Source organism: Drosophila takahashii, chromosome 3R (assembly GCF_030179915.1).
Source record: "Drosophila takahashii strain IR98-3 E-12201 chromosome 3R, DtakHiC1v2, whole genome shotgun sequence".
Lineage (NCBI taxonomy): Eukaryota > Metazoa > Arthropoda > Insecta > Diptera > Drosophilidae > Drosophila > Drosophila takahashii.
Genome location: NC_091681.1, coordinates 20,799,940 through 20,816,685, shown reverse-complemented (window position 1 = coordinate 20,816,685; position 16,746 = coordinate 20,799,940). Strand labels below are relative to the sequence as shown.

Below are 16,746 nucleotides of genomic sequence, written 5' to 3'. Positions count from 1 at the left end.
AGGACCGTTTTTTCCTTAGCATGTTAAATTTATAGTGTATTTTAAACTCCTAATTTCCATAGGTTTTTCAAGGTTTTACCCCTACATAATATCTTATCCCTACAAATCTAATTTAAGAAAAGGTTTCCGAACTGAAAACTTAGACAAGACTTCCATTACTATCCAAAAACATAATGCGACCAGCTTTCTTAATCACAAAAATAGCCTTTCGATTTAATTGATTAAACTTAACTCTATTTACACTGTGGACTAGGGAACTCTAAGACTTCTTCCCGGTCACCTGTTGCTCTCGCTCTTCCCTGTCCCGTCTGTGCCGCTCCTCCGCCCTCTTTTTCGGCGTATCATAGGAGCTCTCGGCGAGGAACATGAGGTAAATGGCCACTCCGAAGAAGAGGAAGGCCAGCAGGACCATGTCCGTTTGTCCAGACATCTTGTTGGTCTCCTTTTGCACCCTAATCCGATCGTATTTGGCCTGGGCCGCCTGTCGCCGGTCAAAGGATTTGCCGTAGTGATTCCGGGACCACTCGTCAAAATCGTAGATGGGTTGGCGCCCCTCTGCGTCGGCGACTCGCGATTTCTGAAAGCGCGACTTGTAGAATTTCGTTTCCGGATCGTCCTCCACCACGGGCTCCGCCACATCGTGGACATCCTGTGCGTATTGGGCGCCCGCTGTGTGCACGATTCCCTTGTCGTAGAGACGACGCAGGCGGTAGTTGCCGAGGATCTCGTACGCCTGATTGATCTCTCGGAACTTCTTGGCGGCGGTCTCGCTTCCCTGATTCCTGTCCGGATGGTAGAGCATAGAGAGTTTGTAATAAGCTGCCTTGATCTCGTTCTGCGTGCATCGCCGTCCGATTCCCAGGGCATCGTAGTGACTCATCTGCTGGCGCTGATTCAGGTGCAGGCTGCGCAGGACGAGCAGTGGTCGCCACAGCATGGGGCCGTGCTGGAACATCCTGGATGTGTCCTTTGGCCCGCTCGAATTGTTTTCGCTTCGTTATATCACATGAAAATCCAAAACAAATCGGATCAGCTGTTTGAACTTGAACTTGTTCACCCTCGCCTGCGTTGTTATCGATAGGCGGATGAGAGTCGGAACCAGTGGCGCTGGAATTTAAAAGCTAAATCAGCTAGAAGTTTAAGAATAAAAAATTTGATCTTTGGCCGTGTTTGTGCAGAAGCGGTGTGGTAATAACAAATTGCAAGAGGAAGGAACCCTAGACCCCGGTCGGCTCTTTGTGAAACTCCTTCCATTTCCTTACGCTTTTGATTGCACTTCACGTTGTTTCGTTAAAGAAAATAATGCCGATCTGATTGGAAAATTCTTAAATCGATTTATAAACATTCGATACACTCGAGCGTTTTATTGTCCTAGTGCAAACGGTTATGTATTGAATAACCCCATTATAATCTATAGTATATACCATAACCGGCATTATATCGTTATCGATCTCTGGTAACACTAAAGCGTGAACCAGCAGAAATCCTTCTGTCTTATTTCTGATCTCGTAAGCTGTTGCTGATGTGCTGCGACCAGACGGCATATTTTGGCGCTATTACTTTTTGTTAAAAAATAAAATTAATGAAAAATAAACGAATAAAATGAAATTTCCTAAGAACTTTCATCCTTGGTGTTTAGCACTTGTAGTGCCAAGCATCTGGCGAACAGCTGAATCTTTTTGTCTGTTTCATTGAAAAGCCCTGGGTAGTCTTTTTCCACTGATTTCATCCACGTTTTGATTTGAGGCTCCCAGTTATCTTTGAGGCGCTCCAGTGAATCATTGTTTATTCTCTTTAATGAGAACACGGCCTTCCTCGTTCGGCACCACCACCGCTGGTGCATTTGGGAAATTACTAGCCATTCCGACCGGTATTTTGGCTTCATAACCGGGGGTAAGTGCTCCTTAATTTCTTTTCTGAAATCATTCAACGTTTTCTCCCACCCTTCTTTGGTGTTCTCCTCGCAGGAGTATACCCTCTTAAGGAATGTTTCCTTCTGCTGCTGCCCTAGGGTCTTGTTGAATTGTAAAGCGAAGTGCGAGTAGTCATATAATACGCGCAGGGTGAATCTAATTTTTCCGAACGCCAAAAAGATTGTTTTGTATCCATCTGCGACTACTCCCATGCAGTTATGCATAATTTGCATGCTCGTAAGAGTGTCCAGAACTAATTTTAGGTCTTTGCCGATTTGTAAGGCCTTAATACAGCCGAAATCCTAAAGAGAAAACAAACAACAAACTTTTGAAACACAGGGCGGAAACACTACTACTATTTTGACCGCAGCTGTATATTTTAAGTTTTTAAAAAATTTTAACGTGAAAACAAACCATACACTCATAGAAATTTTCCGGTAAAATCGCCCTAAAAACAAGGAAAATCGCCCTAAAACGGGGGTCAATGGCGACTAGGCAACAAAATTAGGGCAAATTGCCCTAAAAATACGGGTGAATTTGTCATACATTTAGGGCGATTTTTCGTAGATCTAGGGCGATTTTTCTATTTTCACAGGTAATTGCCATAAAAATAAGAAATGAGACCCTTAAACTAAAGGCAGTTTCCTTTAAATCCAGGGCGATTTTTCTGGACTTATAGCCTAAATCTAGTGTGTTTTTTTTGGTTTTTAGGGCGAATTGCCCTAGAAATAAGGAAAAATATCCTAAAACTGAAGGCAGATTTTCATAAATCTAGGGCGTTTTCTCTGGATTTATAGGCGAATTGCCCTAAAACATGCAAATGCTCCCCAAAATTTTACGGCCATTTTTCATAAATAAAAATACGATTTCATTATATTTTTTTATTTTTTTTTTTTATTTTTGTTTGTTGTTATTTACACAATTTCTAATTATATACACTTACATACTTTTCTACTTATTCTTATTGCTAAAAGAATTACATCGATCTTATTACAATAAGTACTGATGATCAAATTTTACTTCTAATTGAATGCATAGAAATAATATTTTTTTTTGGAATGAACAGATTGTTTCTTTAAAATAGTTACAGTTTTAAGGTTTTATAATCCTTCAAGAGTTCGGATAAAGCTTTACCTTTCTTATCAGACTCTAAATGAATTTCATAAAACATTTTTTGGATAAATGTCGTGGTTTAAAACAAAAAATATTTTGAAGCACACATCAATACTTTTCAATAAGGTTCGCATTCTATAAAAAAACCTCTGATAGGTAAACTGGAAATTCACCAAGGTCAAAAAGGGCTTGTTCCCACGTTGCAGCTGAATGGTTGCAGTTTCGGCTTTCCGGATTAGCAATTTTCCGTCAATGCCTTTAGATGTGTTTGCAGTTCCCCAACAGTAGCCTTCCAAACCAAGAAACGGCTTCGAGGGTCCGCAATGGTGTTCTTCGCGTTCTTGCTCCCGCCGTCCTTTTTTGTCATTGCTGTCGCACCAACACTGAATGTATCGCAAGCCAAATTAAAGTTGATTGTATCTCTATTAAATAAAAATCTCTATTAAATTAAATTGAATGAGAAAAGAAAAAGAGAAAAAGCACATACCTTCAGCGTGGCTTTCCAAAGATTTGAGCAGTTTTATTCCCTTACTTTCGCTTTTAAAAAGTGCGAAAAGTGGTTTGCGGAAGCTGGATCTCAAAGACGTTCTCAATCTAAAACAAGAAAAAAAATTGTTAGAAATTAATATAAAAATGCACTACTAACAGTCAGAATTTTCAGAATTTTAGCCTGCGATTGCGTTTGCTGCTACTTCTGGAAAAAAAGAAGCAACAAAAGCAAATTTCAGTTACTGACGAAATGACGCAATAGAAATTTGGGGTTATGTTGGCATATGCACTTGTGAATGCGGTTTGTCCGGTGCATAAATACAGATTTCTGGTAAATATATACATATGTACACAAGTGTGTATTCTGTTGCATCATCTTTTTACCTCAAGCATTATTTACATATACACATACATATATGTATACTCTTATTAATGTTCTTACTTTGTTCTGCCACACTTCCAAAACTCTACATCTGGACCGCTGCTTCCAGTCAAATCTTTTTAAGTTTCAGCTGCATTTTCCTCTGTTACAGATATGTAAATTCAATTAGTTATTAATATCCAAATTGCACAATTATATATGTATGTACTCACCAGAAAACTGAGAAAGAATCGCCTCCCAAGTCCTTTAATAGCGTTTACATTTTTCACTTTTTCACAAACAAAAGGTTTCATACAAACACGTCTTTCGCTGCCAAGCGCCCGAAAAATTATGACAAAGTCTAGACAACGCAACTCTTTCTACCCCCACCCTTGCCACTGCAACGGACGAAAAGTAGCGAAGAAGAAGAAAAAGGGTGGACTTTTCTAAAGTCAAATGCGCTCAGCATCAAAATTCATAGAAAAAGGTCCGCCCTAATATACACACACATTCACTTGTTTTGACCTGCCAACCACACACACATACACACATATTACATGTGTATCCATTAATTGCGTCTTAGAATTTCGTTTGACTCTTCCTTGTTTTTAGGGCAATTTCAGAACATATTTTTGGCTATTTTGTTCTGCGTTTTAGGGCGATTTCGCCCTAAAAAGAAGGAATTACTTTTGGAGTCGACTCATAAAAATTCGCCCTAAAAAACAGGGCAAATTTGGCGTTTTGGAAAAACTAACCCTAAAAAATATTTTCCATGGCGATTTTTCGTATATTTAGGGCTAGCCACCCGTATAATAAGAAAATTTTTCGTAGTTTTAGGGCGACCTCGGTTTTAGGGCGACTTTTCTAGTATTTAGGTAAAAATTTCTATGAGTGTAAATCCGTTGCCTCGAGACCTCTGGAAAGTTGGCCAATTTCAGCCTTTTTGGGGAACTTTTTGGAAAACGCAGTTCAACTTGGGAATTCTTACCGAATTCAAAAATATAGCATCCATCGAGGTAAATTTGGTAATAGTCTAGAAGAGGGACCTGTGCCCCAAAAGCCGCGAAAAAATTACCCTCGATGGACCTCGATTTCTTAGGAATTTACGTGCAGATGATTATCGTCGGAAATGCATGGTTCTCTTGTAATTGCATTTCAAAGTTGCTTGTTTTGCTATTAATACAACGTAGCATTTTCTAGGATTTTTAGGTGTTTTGTGACATTTTGCTATAAAAAAACATAGCATATAATGCCGAATATGATAAAATTCAAAACAATTACATATGTACTGTGAACAGCCCAGTTAAAGTTATTTGAATTATTTTTTTTTACTGTAACTCATATAATTTTACATTGATCAGCCAAATTAATGGCTATAAAACGTATAGTACAAATAGGATCAAATAACTTGAAAACATAACAGGATGGCGATATAACTTCTAATAGAAAACTAAAACAACAATACAAAAAACCCATTACTGTTTCAGGACACGTGAGACATGACGTCCTCTTGTCCAGAGATCGCCGGGGTGTTTGAATTATAAAGTTTTAATTTAACGTCTAAATTCTAAGTGACCATGCCATCACATCCAAACAAATCCTAGTAAATGTATATATATTTGTCCCTTTCTAAGTCTCAAAGCTCTAATGCAGCTATCGTCCTACTGAGTACTAGGCTTTAATAAATAATCGGCTATAGCTTTTTCTGGCTTTAAACTAGCCATAATCTTCACCACCGCTCTAAACAGCTGTGCGCCCGCTTCGCTGCGAATGGCAACTGTTGCAACTATTTTGGTTTTCTTCTCCGATCTTATTTATATATAGAACAGCGCAGCAGCCGGTTGAATTTTCTCACACAGCGTGCTTGATTTTCCCGCTAACCATCTGTATCTGTATCTGTGCGCACTCGAGATCGATCGAGAAGTTTCTGGCAATCGAAATTTAGGCCAGAAGGCACCAAACCGAACCGAATAGTGAGTCATCTGCGATCAATAGGAAGTTGCAGCTAAAGCTAAAGTTTTTGTGTTTTCATACAGAAAATTGTGTAACCATGACGAACACCATCAGCAGCGACGAAGTCTCCGATGCGGGGAGCTACAAAGATAAGGGCAACGAGGCCTTCAAGGCCTCCCGCTGGGAGGAGGCAGTGCAGCACTACGGCACGGCCATCAAACTGGGCTCCAAGCACAAGGAGCTGCCGGTCTTCTACAAGAATCGTGCTGCTGCCTATCTGAAGCTGGAAAAGTACGAAAGCGCCGTGGAGGACTGCACGGAATCCTTGAAGGTGGGTCCGGCCGATCCCAAGGCTCTGTTCCGCCGGGCGCAGGCCTACGAGGCCCTGGAGAAGTTCGAGGAGGCCTACAAAGATGCCACCGCCTTGTTCAAGGCGGATCCCGGCAACAAATCCGTACAGCCCATGCTCCAGAGGCTGCATGTCGTCGTGGAGGAGCGCAAGGCCCGCAATGCGAAGACCTCCTCGAAGGTGCAGCAGATGATGGACCTCACCTTCGATCTGGCCACGCCCATCGATAAGCGTCGCGCCGCCGCCAATAACCTGGTTGTTCTGGCCAAGGAGCAGACTGGCGCCGAACTGCTCTACAAGGAGCACTGCATCACCAAGGTGGCGTCGCTCACCAAGGTGGAAAAGGACCAGGACATCTATGTGAACATGGTGCGAGTGGTGGCTGCTCTCTGTGAGAACAGCGTGGACCGCACAAAAGGCGTGCTCACGGAACTGGGAGTACCGTGGTTCATGAGAGTGCTCGACCAGAAACACGAGGACTGTGTGTCCACCGCCCAGTTTTGCCTGCAAACAATCATAAACGCTCTGTCCGGGCTGAAGAACAAAATGGACTCGAAGCCGGACAAGGAGCTGTGCACCAAGAACAACCGCGAGATAGACACTCTGCTCACCTGCCTGGTTTATAGCATCACGGATCGCACGATTTCCGGAGCGGCTAGGGATGCCGTCATGGAGCTGATCACCAGGAATGTTCACTACACTGCTCTGGAGTGGGCCGAGCGCCTGGTGGAGATCAGGGGTCTGTGCCGCCTCCTGGACGTCTGTTCCGAACTGGAGGACTACAAGTACGAGAGTGCCATGAACATCACCGGCTCGTCGGCCACAATTGCCTCCGTTTGTCTGGCCCGCATCTACGAGAACATGTACTACGATGCGGCCAAGCTGAAGTTCGTGGAACAGATCGATGAGTACATCAAGGACAAGCTTTTGGCGCCCGACATGGAGTCCAAAGTGCGGGTCACGGTGGCGATTACTGCTCTGCTCAACGGTCCATTGGATGTGGGCAATCAGGTGGTGGCCAGAGATGGTGAGTCCACTTTTCTTAGTTAGATTGGATAAATTAAATAATATGCTCTTACTTTTACAGGCATCCTACAGATGATTCTGGCCATGGCCACCACCGACGATGAGTTGCAGCAGCGAGTGGCCTGCGAGTGCCTGATCGCCGCTTCCTCTAAAAAGGACAAGGCCAAGGCTCTGGTCGAGCAGGGCGTGGACATCCTGAAGCGGCTCTACCACTCGAAGAACGATGGCATTCGAGTGCGCGCCCTCGTGGGTCTCTGCAAGCTGGGCAGCTACGGTGGTCAGGATGCGGCCATCCGTCCGTTTGGCGATGGAGCCGCTCTCAAGTTGGCGGAGGCTTGCCGTCGCTTCCTGATCAAGCCAGGAAAGGATAGGGATATCCGCCGATGGGCGGCCGATGGTCTGGCCTATCTAACCCTCGACGCTGAGTGCAAGGAAAAGCTCATTGAGGACAAGGCTTCCATACACGCTCTCATGGACTTGGCCCGCGCTGGAAATCAGTCCTGCCTTTACGGTGTGGTCACCACTTTTGTGAACCTGTGCAATGCCTATGAGAAGCAGGAGATGTTGCCCGAGATGGTGGAACTGGCCAAGTTTGCCAAGCAACACATACCCGAGGAGCACGAGCTGGACGATGTGGATTTCATCAACAAGCGCATTACTGTGCTGGCAAACGAGGGCATTACAACAGCACTTTGTGCTCTTTCCAAAACAGAGAGCCACAATTCGCAGGAGCTAATTGCCAGGGTCTTGAATTCAGTTTGTGGACTGAAAGAGCTACGTGGAAAAGTGGTACAGGAAGGAGGCGTTAAGGCACTGCTTCGCATGGCTCTCGAAGGCACTGAGAAGGGTAAACGTCATGCTAGTCAGGCGTTGGCCAGGATCGGCATAACCATCAACCCGGAAGTGGCCTTCAGTGGTCAGCGATCGCTGGATGTTATCCGTCCTTTGTTAAACCTCCTGCTGCAGGACTGCACAGCGCTGGAGAACTTTGAAGCCCTCATGGCGCTCACCAATCTGGCCAGCATGAACGAAAGCGTGCGCCAGAGGATCATCAAGGAGCAGGGCTTGTCGAAGATTGAGTTCTATCTGATGGAGGATCATCTTTACCTCACCCGCGCGGCAGCCCAATGCCTGTGTAATCTGGTGATGAGCGAGGATGTCGTGAAGATGTTCGAGGGCAACAACGACCGGGTGAAGTTTTTGGCCCTGCTCTGCGAGGATGAGGACGAGGAGACGGCCACAGCCTGTGCCGGAGCTCTGGCCATGCTAACATCGGTGTCTGCGAAGTGCTGCGAAAAGATCCTGGACATCGCCAGCTTCCTGGACGTCTTGCACACGCTGATCGCCAATCCCAGTCCGGCTGTCCAGCACCGCGGCATTGTGGTAATCCTGAATATGATCAACGCTGGTGAGGAGATCGCCAAGAAGTTGTTCGAGACGGACGTCATGGAGTTGCTGAGCGGCTTGGGCCAGTTGCCGGATGATACGCGTGCCAAGGCCCGAGAGGTGGCCATCCAGTGCCTGGCGGCGGCGGAGCGTTATCGGATCATTGAGCGGTCCGACGAGGCGGAGATCCCCGACGTGTTCGCCGAGAGTGCCAAGATAACCGAGATTATCGATGATTGAACGAATTTCGTTAGCAGTCTGACCCTTTTGTGCCTTTTGTTCCTCCCTCATTTCATTTTTCTTGCTATACTCACCGAGTCATCCCGAAACTTAATTTATTTTCAGCAAATTATCAAATGTACTTAAATTGTTTTATAAATATTGTACGAATTTATTGTTAAATTCACTATAAACTGTTTCGTTTTTGAAAATGACTAGTTTTTCTACTCTGTGGTTGGGATAAATTGGTATTTTACTGCTTTTTTGTTTGTTTGTTTCCTAAATCAAGCCTCTTAAACTTTCGGAATCTTTTAAATAAAAAAAAGTACAAAAAGGAAATGATAAAATTAATTGAATTTGTAAAAATTATATTTTATTATTAGTTTTTTTTTACATATGTGTTAAAATCAAATTAATAAATTACTTAAATAATTATGAAGTTAACTTTTGTTAATATCCGTTCTATTGGCTATTAAAAATATTTTATTTCCATTTTTATTTTATTCTCTCCGTTTATTGTTCCTCTACTTTAATTACTCAGTTTTTATTGGGGAAGCACAGTCGGAGGAAAGACTAATTGGTGTCTATGTGGGTCAGACTTCAGTTTATTAATAAAACTTCATAGCTGCGATTAAATGTGAATTTATTGCGGATTGCCAAAAGCGTTCTGTTTTCCGCCGAATGCACTTATGGTCACTGAGCAACCTGCCAAGCTACTGCGGGGGCTGCCATTTTTGGGGCAATCAACTGCATTAATTCGATTTGGCAGCGCAATTCGTATAGCGGATACATTTAAGGACTTGGCGCACATTTCAGGCATTCTTAATGCGAATATCATTTCAGGCCCAACAACCAGGTTGCCGCTTGCAGGTTGCAGGTTGCAGCCAGATGCAACTGCTCGGGTATTTTCCCACCGACTGGCTTTTCCCCGGTGCACTTCCTCGGTATGTTTTCTATTCATTGCCACACTTAAACTGACATTAGCCGACAGCTCGAGGTAGCTGGCTTCCTCTAATGCACAAATAATTGCAGAAGATGCTTCTGATGTGCAGTGTCAGGTAGCCGAGAATTCTGAGCCGAGCTTCTCTTCCAGCTGATTGCTCAATCTCAATGAAATATGATTAAATAAATAATTGTTGCTTTAATTCAGTTTTGCTCGGTGCAATGAGAAATGACTGAGGGTTGCTGGTTGCTAATGGAGCCGCCAAGCTCTTAACGGCATTTTTCTGTAATCCATATCCATCCTAACTTTTGGGTTTTGGACATTTGACAGTTTACCTCGTAATTTAATTTTAAATTTCCTTTTTTTTAATATCCTGTCATTATTTTCTTTCTTATTATAAATGGTTTTGGTTTACTACCATAGTAATACAATACAATTTTTAAATATATTTTACTGCTATTTTTAGTTTCAGTTGACAACGGTATTATTATTATTAAATATCGTATGAGAGAAATCAAATTCGGAAAACTAATCCCAAGCCTAATCCCCAAGAAGCGGAAACTTTCAGTTTCGGTTCAAGTGAAACTGAATTTCCCAAAGAAAAGTCAAAACCCTCATCCCATCTTTGTTTACATTCCGAAGAGCGACATCTTCGGTCGAAGTGATGGCAGAACTTTCCCAGTCGGGGTAAAAGTGGCTCCCAGATTGATCGGCTTAGAGCCGCTGCGACTAAATGGCCAACAAACACCGACCGCTAAATGATCATTAAGGTGCGTGAAACGAAACCAAACTGGACCGAGTTGTATTTACTTTTTCGGCATTGGTCAACATTAGACATTTTGTCCTAATTACACAGACGACAGGCCGAGCGGCAAACTCTTGGCTAAGACTGTGGTAGACTGGGGCTCGGAGCTTCATCGGCTTGATTGGCGACGCATGTGCAACTTCACTTTCCATTTAATCTCGTTTCGGCGGTGCGGTGTGGTTCAGTGTGGTGCAACTGTGCCGCACAATTTGTCCCGTGGAAATCGAAAGCCGATTTTCATGTCAATATTTTTGTTTAATAAACTGGCCGACTCGAGTCGTCTGCGCATGCGGAAAATATGCAAATTACCATCGACGGGCATCATAAGGTGGCCCCCAAGGCGATGCAACGCAACAAATTTACACTGAAAGAAACATATTGAATTATGGTTTATTTAACATATGTAAGTTTTAATATTCTGGTACTTCCATATATTAATAACCAGCAGTTAAGAATATTTATGTCATGGAATACCCCTTGAATTTCGTACGTTTTTAATCAAAGCTTATGACTTAAATATTTATAGTCTTTTTGTCAGTGTACAGATGCAGGGGCACAAAAACACAGATTCAGATACACCGGCAGCCGAGTTGCGTTGACCGATTGAACGAAAGTGCAGCAGAAAAAGATACGGGATGAAAGATGAAAGTTGTCCGCGAGTAGAATGACGATGCTGAAAGTGCAAGTGGCTCGGCGGATCGATCGAATCGATGTAAGATTGTAAGATGGTTACGGTTATGGAGACATCGGACTATATGCAGGTGTCAACTCAGGTTGCAAGAGTGGTTTCACTTTTCTAACACTAGACTAGTAAACTTGAAGAACGAAGAGTTGGAGATTTCACGGTTGAGAAATGGTAAATTATTTTTTAAGATCAAAATGTAATTTTTATACCAGCTTAAAAGATATTTAATTTAATAAATAATTAAATTACTTACAAAGATATCTAAAAATCGCGCCACCAAAGTTTTGATTAATATTTATATTTACTTTATCCGACAGGCACACAAGGGTTAATCAAAGCAAGCAAGTCCTGAAAAATTTTTAAATGCCTGCCCCACAACCGGTAAACTTTCCCAATTTAAAGCTTTGGATTTTAGCGGACAGCAAATTAGCCGAGCCTTTTTCTATCCCCTTTCCCCAGCCAGACATTTGTCAATAGTTTTTCCTTTCGGCCGGAACTTGTGGACAATTTGCCAAAGCCCCGCTGAACGAAACTCGTACAGCGATTTTCCTTTGCATTGGCCATGGTAATTAATCAAACAACTGCCATCCGCCGAAAAACGTTGGAAACGATGGCTAAACGCGAAAAATTCGCAATAAGCCAAAAATATGCCACGGACTCTGCCTGAAACAGGCGGCAACACAACTGGCCTGTTAAAATGGCCAGGGGAAATTGTGATAGTCAGAAATTTTGCTTAAATTTATATCAATCGAATGTCGTTGGTCGGGACAGTTAAGATACTCGTTCGATCGACGTCCTCCAATAGCTAAATATGCATCTCCAGAGGAAGAATAAAAGCGAAACAAACAAAATCAACAGATGCCATTAGCAACTTGGTCGGAAACTTGCAACAAAGTTGTCGGAGAGCTATGCAATTACACTAGAAGAAAATATTTTTTGTATTGTTAAATATATATACAAAATAACAAAACAATAACAGCCAAAAATATATTAAAGTTATACTTATTCCAATATAAGATTGTTCAATTACTTCCCAAATATTAAAGAAACGAATATAATAATATATATATATTAAAAATAAATACATATATTTTTATTTTAAATAATCTAATTTCGAATCTCTTAAAAGACCAAACATTTTCCAAGGTTCATCATTATTTTTTAAGCAGTGTATTTACATGTTCCTTGGTCTCCCGCAGGTGATAAGAAATAATTGAAAAGATTGTCGGGCATTTGAATCGATTGAATGGGCCAACGGAGCTGGAAGAAGAAGAGCCGCAAAGGGCCATAATTAGGCGATTTGCGATTGCGTGTGCTTGTGGGCAAATGCCCGAGTGCAAATGTTTATGTTATGTCAATTGACGACCACACAAGAAAAGGGGCTACGATCTGAAGATCCCCAGATCGGGCCCAGTGCTTGCCAAACTGTGCACTGCCCACTGTCATTAAGGTTGCTTTCTTTCGCTGAGCTTGCAGTTTTGCCTCAGTTTCCCACCCATCCGCCCCACTGTCCTCTCACCTTGCCTTAATTGTTTTACTGCATTTGGCGGGCGACAGAGGCAAACTTTCTATTTGCACATTTTCACAGGGAAAAAATATTTAATTTTCCTTTTTTTGTGAACTGAAAAGCGGTGGAAAAATGCCGCGCAACAAATGTTTGCTTTTTACTGAAGATGCAACTAGAGAATACAGCAGGCAAAAATAATATTTCTCTTCCGTCTGGTTTTAATTTTTAAATGTTGATGTGTCATAGCTGCCTGCTTTATTAATTTTCACATGGCGAATTGTTAATTTTTTATATGAATACCTAAATTATAATACTGAAAAAAAGATGTTCCACAAGCACTATATTTTATTTCTAATATATTAAGTAAAATAATGAAGTCCGTTTGATTGGGTGTGTTTTTAAAGATTGTTAAATATATTATATATGAGTATTATTCGTTCAAAAAGTTTGCAAGATGTAAATGCAAATCGATTTGAAAAATGTGCCCTTCATAAAAATAATAAGTATTTTATCTAAATTCGGTGTGATGAAATTTCCCACACGTTTGTCCCTTACTCTTTGAAGTCGAGAAAAGGATACGTACCTTTCTCGTGCCCAGTGAAACTGATTCTTTGTTAATAATTTGGCTATTAAAAATGCATTTTTAACCATCGTTAGAGTGATCCCCTTGTTTAATGGCTGTCTGCAGTTGAGCGAGTTTCGCAGCCTTAATTATGCGTTTCATATGGGACCCCGGCAATGGTCAACAACGACCCTTTTTATGTGCAAACTTTAGCGCGTTTTATGAGCCGCTCATTAGATCCCGAACAGGGCCAACAAACGGACACAAATGCGTAGGCCAGGAATTGGAGGAAAGGGGGCTTGCCGCTCCTTTATGACGTTGAGATTGAGATGTCGACAATGATGGCTGCATAAGGATGGTAAGGGAATACACTGCGATCATTTATATTATTATCTTACAAAAAGATATGATTTATAAAATTGTTTAGCATCTACAAATGTAAAAATAATATTTATTGATAAGATGTTCTAAAAAAGAGATTTTCAATAGAGAACTAAAATATAGTTATTATGAGAAATTGGAGGGTAAGACTGCAGAACGGGCAAATTATTAAAACAAAATGATCTAAGATTTTCATAAATTAACATAGTACAAAATTATTTATTTTTTCATTTTTACGACTGCTATGTACTTGATTAGAAGTTTATTCCTGTGTACCTGGCAGGCAGTGAAGAAGCTAAAGACGCTGGGACGCTGTGCACTCCGCTCATTATAATGGGCGGCACTTTATTTAAATGCGCGCACGGCACATCATTAACAAGGCAAATGCTATGCGATGCCGGCTCAGTTCTGCTCAGATCAGTTCAGTTCACTTCCCCCAGCTCGGGTCCGTTGAGCTCAGCGCGAGGTCCAGAAGGATGTGCAATATACACATATATGTGTATATGGATGCGTCTCTATTAGCGAACGCGGACCGCACGCACTCGCAGGTGGAAAACGGGGAGTGCAGTGGATTTCATAATATCTCAATTGATGTGCGGGGTCCATCAAGTTCCCTTTGCACAGTGACTAACTAAGATCTTTAAAGTAAACAAGGGAATAAAAATAACTCAAGCAATCACAACAAAAAGTCGTCTAGAATCATTTTGCTGATAGGGAAATCTTTTGTTTTTGTTTCGAATTCAATCGAAGTGGGGTGAAAAAACCTCCATTGTTGTTGCATAAGAAAGATTACTGATAGCATCGAATTTAGTGGCGTATATGATATTCCAAACCAACATTTAAGGTTTTTTATATATTTATTTGGACTTGATGTCAAATTTAAATTGAAAAAAAAATGTATTTAAATTATTAAGTACAAACTTATTAGGTACAAACTTTAAATTATTAAGTATTTCATGAAAAATAATATTTAAATTGGTGTACCCCCATTATACACACTTTTGTCCCTGATAGCAATGCACTTTTTATTTAAGTGGCATGTCAGAACCTATAAATCAGACTTATACATAAAAGTAAAGTCATTTTAAAATCACATTTACGATGAAGTTGTTGGTGAGTGGAATTTAAAAGATTGCAACGAATTTTTGTTTCTTATTTTTGAATCAATTCGTAGAAAGGTTTAATTTGTGTACTCTGGGGATTCCAACTGTGCAATACACTTCCCACCTTTTTTGATGGATCTCAAGGGGTAAACCTGGACAAACTATTCGGATTTATTGGTGACGTCGTCAACGAAGGAATAAAGCTTCACCGGGGTTATGGACAGCAAAGTGATAATGGGAATTATGGCGGAGATCCCTACGTTGGCGGTCAACGTGGCGGAGGAAAAAATGATGGCAGACCAACTGTTGGGGTCTCAAAATATGAAATCATTGACTTAAAGATCAAGCCAATAAATTAAAAATAAAAGGTTTTATAAATATTTTACAAATATTTATAAATATTTGACTTTCTATGAGATTAATTGGGAGAATAAATAAAATGTGAACTTCTTTTTAAAGAAATAAGAAAATATTTCCATACACGATTGCCTAAAATGATAATAATAAAAATGTTAAGGGCAAATCCCATTTCTTATTCAAAAAATTTATTACATTCCAGAGAATAAATGTTTTTATTATCAAAACATAAAAACGAAATGTCTGTCAGAAATTTTAAGTGTTCTCAGTATTATTTAGTCACATGAATTGGCCTATAAATACGAATCTGTTTCCAAAATCAGTTCATTCGAAACAGCCAGCCAGTCGTAATGAAGTATTTGGTGAGTTCAAATTTAAAATATGTAAATAATTTCCGGAATAATAGAAATTATGTTTGCAGTTCGTTTTGCTAATCGTTTTGGTGGGCATCCATCTAGGGACATGTGTTAAGAAGGGCCAAGTTAACGATGCCCTATCGAATTTTTTCAAAAAAATTGTACAAATTGTGAAAAACCTTTTCACAGTCCAGCAAAATACACCAGAGCCTTACGTTAACATACACCAGGGAGCTCTATCAGATGCAACATATTAACTTTAAGAGTGTTAAGCGAACATTCATGATAATAATTTTCCAAAATAATTAAACCGTAAATTAAATTATAAGAACATAAAACTTAGGCAGCCCCAAATAAAATATGTTTTCATTCAGTTTTCTTTAACAATTTTTCGATTCTATTTTTTAATTTTAACATTTACCGTTGATCTCAAACCAATGTGACTCCGAGTGGCGCATTAATTGGTTTCCTAGAATTCGCGGTGCGCCCTTCTACTCGATGAACGCTTCACTTACCCCACCATACCTGCCCCCTCCCTTGCCAAACTCCTATGTGCGTTTTGCCTATTACTTGCTCTGTTGTTCTTGGCTTTGATTCCTCTTCGGCTGTCTTCTGCCCGCTAATTAAGGTCGTCATTGCTGACCAGCGTCTTGGGCTTGGACTGTGGTGCGTTTGCAAATTACCCCGCAATTCCACTAGCCAATACCGGAGAAGGGAAGGACAGGTGTTGGGTTGGGGTAAGCGAAAGGTTCCACGTGGTAATTGCTCCCATGCCTGGTTTGCCACAGTCTCCAATGAGTCCTAAGCTGGGGATATATTTCCCTGTCTCTATTTACAACATTTTATAAAACAAATTAAAACACGGCATTATAAAATACTTTTTAAATTAATTAACTATCTTTTTTACTTTTTTAGAATATTCCATAGTATTTCTTAAACTTGTTCGATATTATTAGCTTCATATTAACTTAATTTTTGATTCATTAAAAATACTTTTTGGGATAGGAAACATATCTGTTCGTTCTCTTTGATTTTAAAGTCCAATCTCGGTTGGTGGCACACCATCGGATCAAAGAGATGCACACGAATCAAAAGACAAATTAAACGCCCATTAAGACATCATATTTCTTTCGCATCTTGTCTTTTTTTTGGCCCCGTGTAGACGGATCAATCAATCAATCAAAGCGCATCCACCAAAAACCCCATTATCTGGCAGTGGTTCCGCTTATCCTTGACAC

General features: G+C 40.9%; 2 protein-coding genes and 1 long non-coding RNA gene across 3 annotated transcripts; 1 reads left to right on the top strand and 2 right to left on the bottom strand.

The window, feature by feature from the left end:
• Nucleotides 1–184: 184 nt before the first annotated feature.
• Nucleotides 185–1,054, bottom strand: LOC108064380 (dnaJ homolog subfamily C member 30, mitochondrial). Its single transcript, XM_017151882.3, has one exon. It carries the CDS (start codon nt 953–955, stop codon nt 260–262), a length of 696 nt encoding a protein of 231 aa, XP_017007371.3. The 5' UTR covers nt 956–1,054; the 3' UTR covers nt 185–259.
• A 2,158-nt stretch (nt 1,055–3,212) lies between these two features.
• Nucleotides 3,213–4,254, bottom strand: LOC108054924 (uncharacterized). Its single transcript, XR_006412470.2, has 4 exons — nt 4,110–4,254; nt 3,958–4,039; nt 3,514–3,620; nt 3,213–3,448 (listed from the first exon to the last, which is right to left on the bottom strand). It is a non-coding gene; the product is annotated as an uncharacterized lncRNA (long non-coding RNA).
• Nucleotides 4,255–5,633: 1,379 nt separating this feature from the next.
• unc-45 (unc-45 myosin chaperone) lies at nt 5,634–9,022 on the top strand. Its single transcript, XM_017152103.3, has 3 exons — nt 5,634–5,849; nt 5,913–7,205; nt 7,266–9,022. Exons 2-3 carry the CDS (start codon nt 5,927–5,929, stop codon nt 8,828–8,830), a joined length of 2,844 nt encoding a protein of 947 aa, XP_017007592.2. The 5' UTR covers nt 5,634–5,849; nt 5,913–5,926; the 3' UTR covers nt 8,831–9,022.
• The last annotated feature ends 7,724 nt before the right edge of the window (nt 9,023–16,746 follow it).

Excerpts from the sequence above, each read along its gene's own strand:
- LOC108064380 (XM_017151882.3), bottom strand. The coding sequence starts at position 955 with ATGTTCCAGCACGGCCCCATGCTGTGGCGACCACTGCTCGTCCTGCGC.
- unc-45 (XM_017152103.3), top strand. The coding sequence starts at position 5,927 with ATGACGAACACCATCAGCAGCGACGAAGTCTCCGATGCGGGGAGCTAC. Across the intron at positions 7,206-7,265 it reads TCAGGTGGTGGCCAGAGATG|GCATCCTACAGATGATTCTG; the intron begins GTGAGTCCACTT and ends TTACTTTTACAG.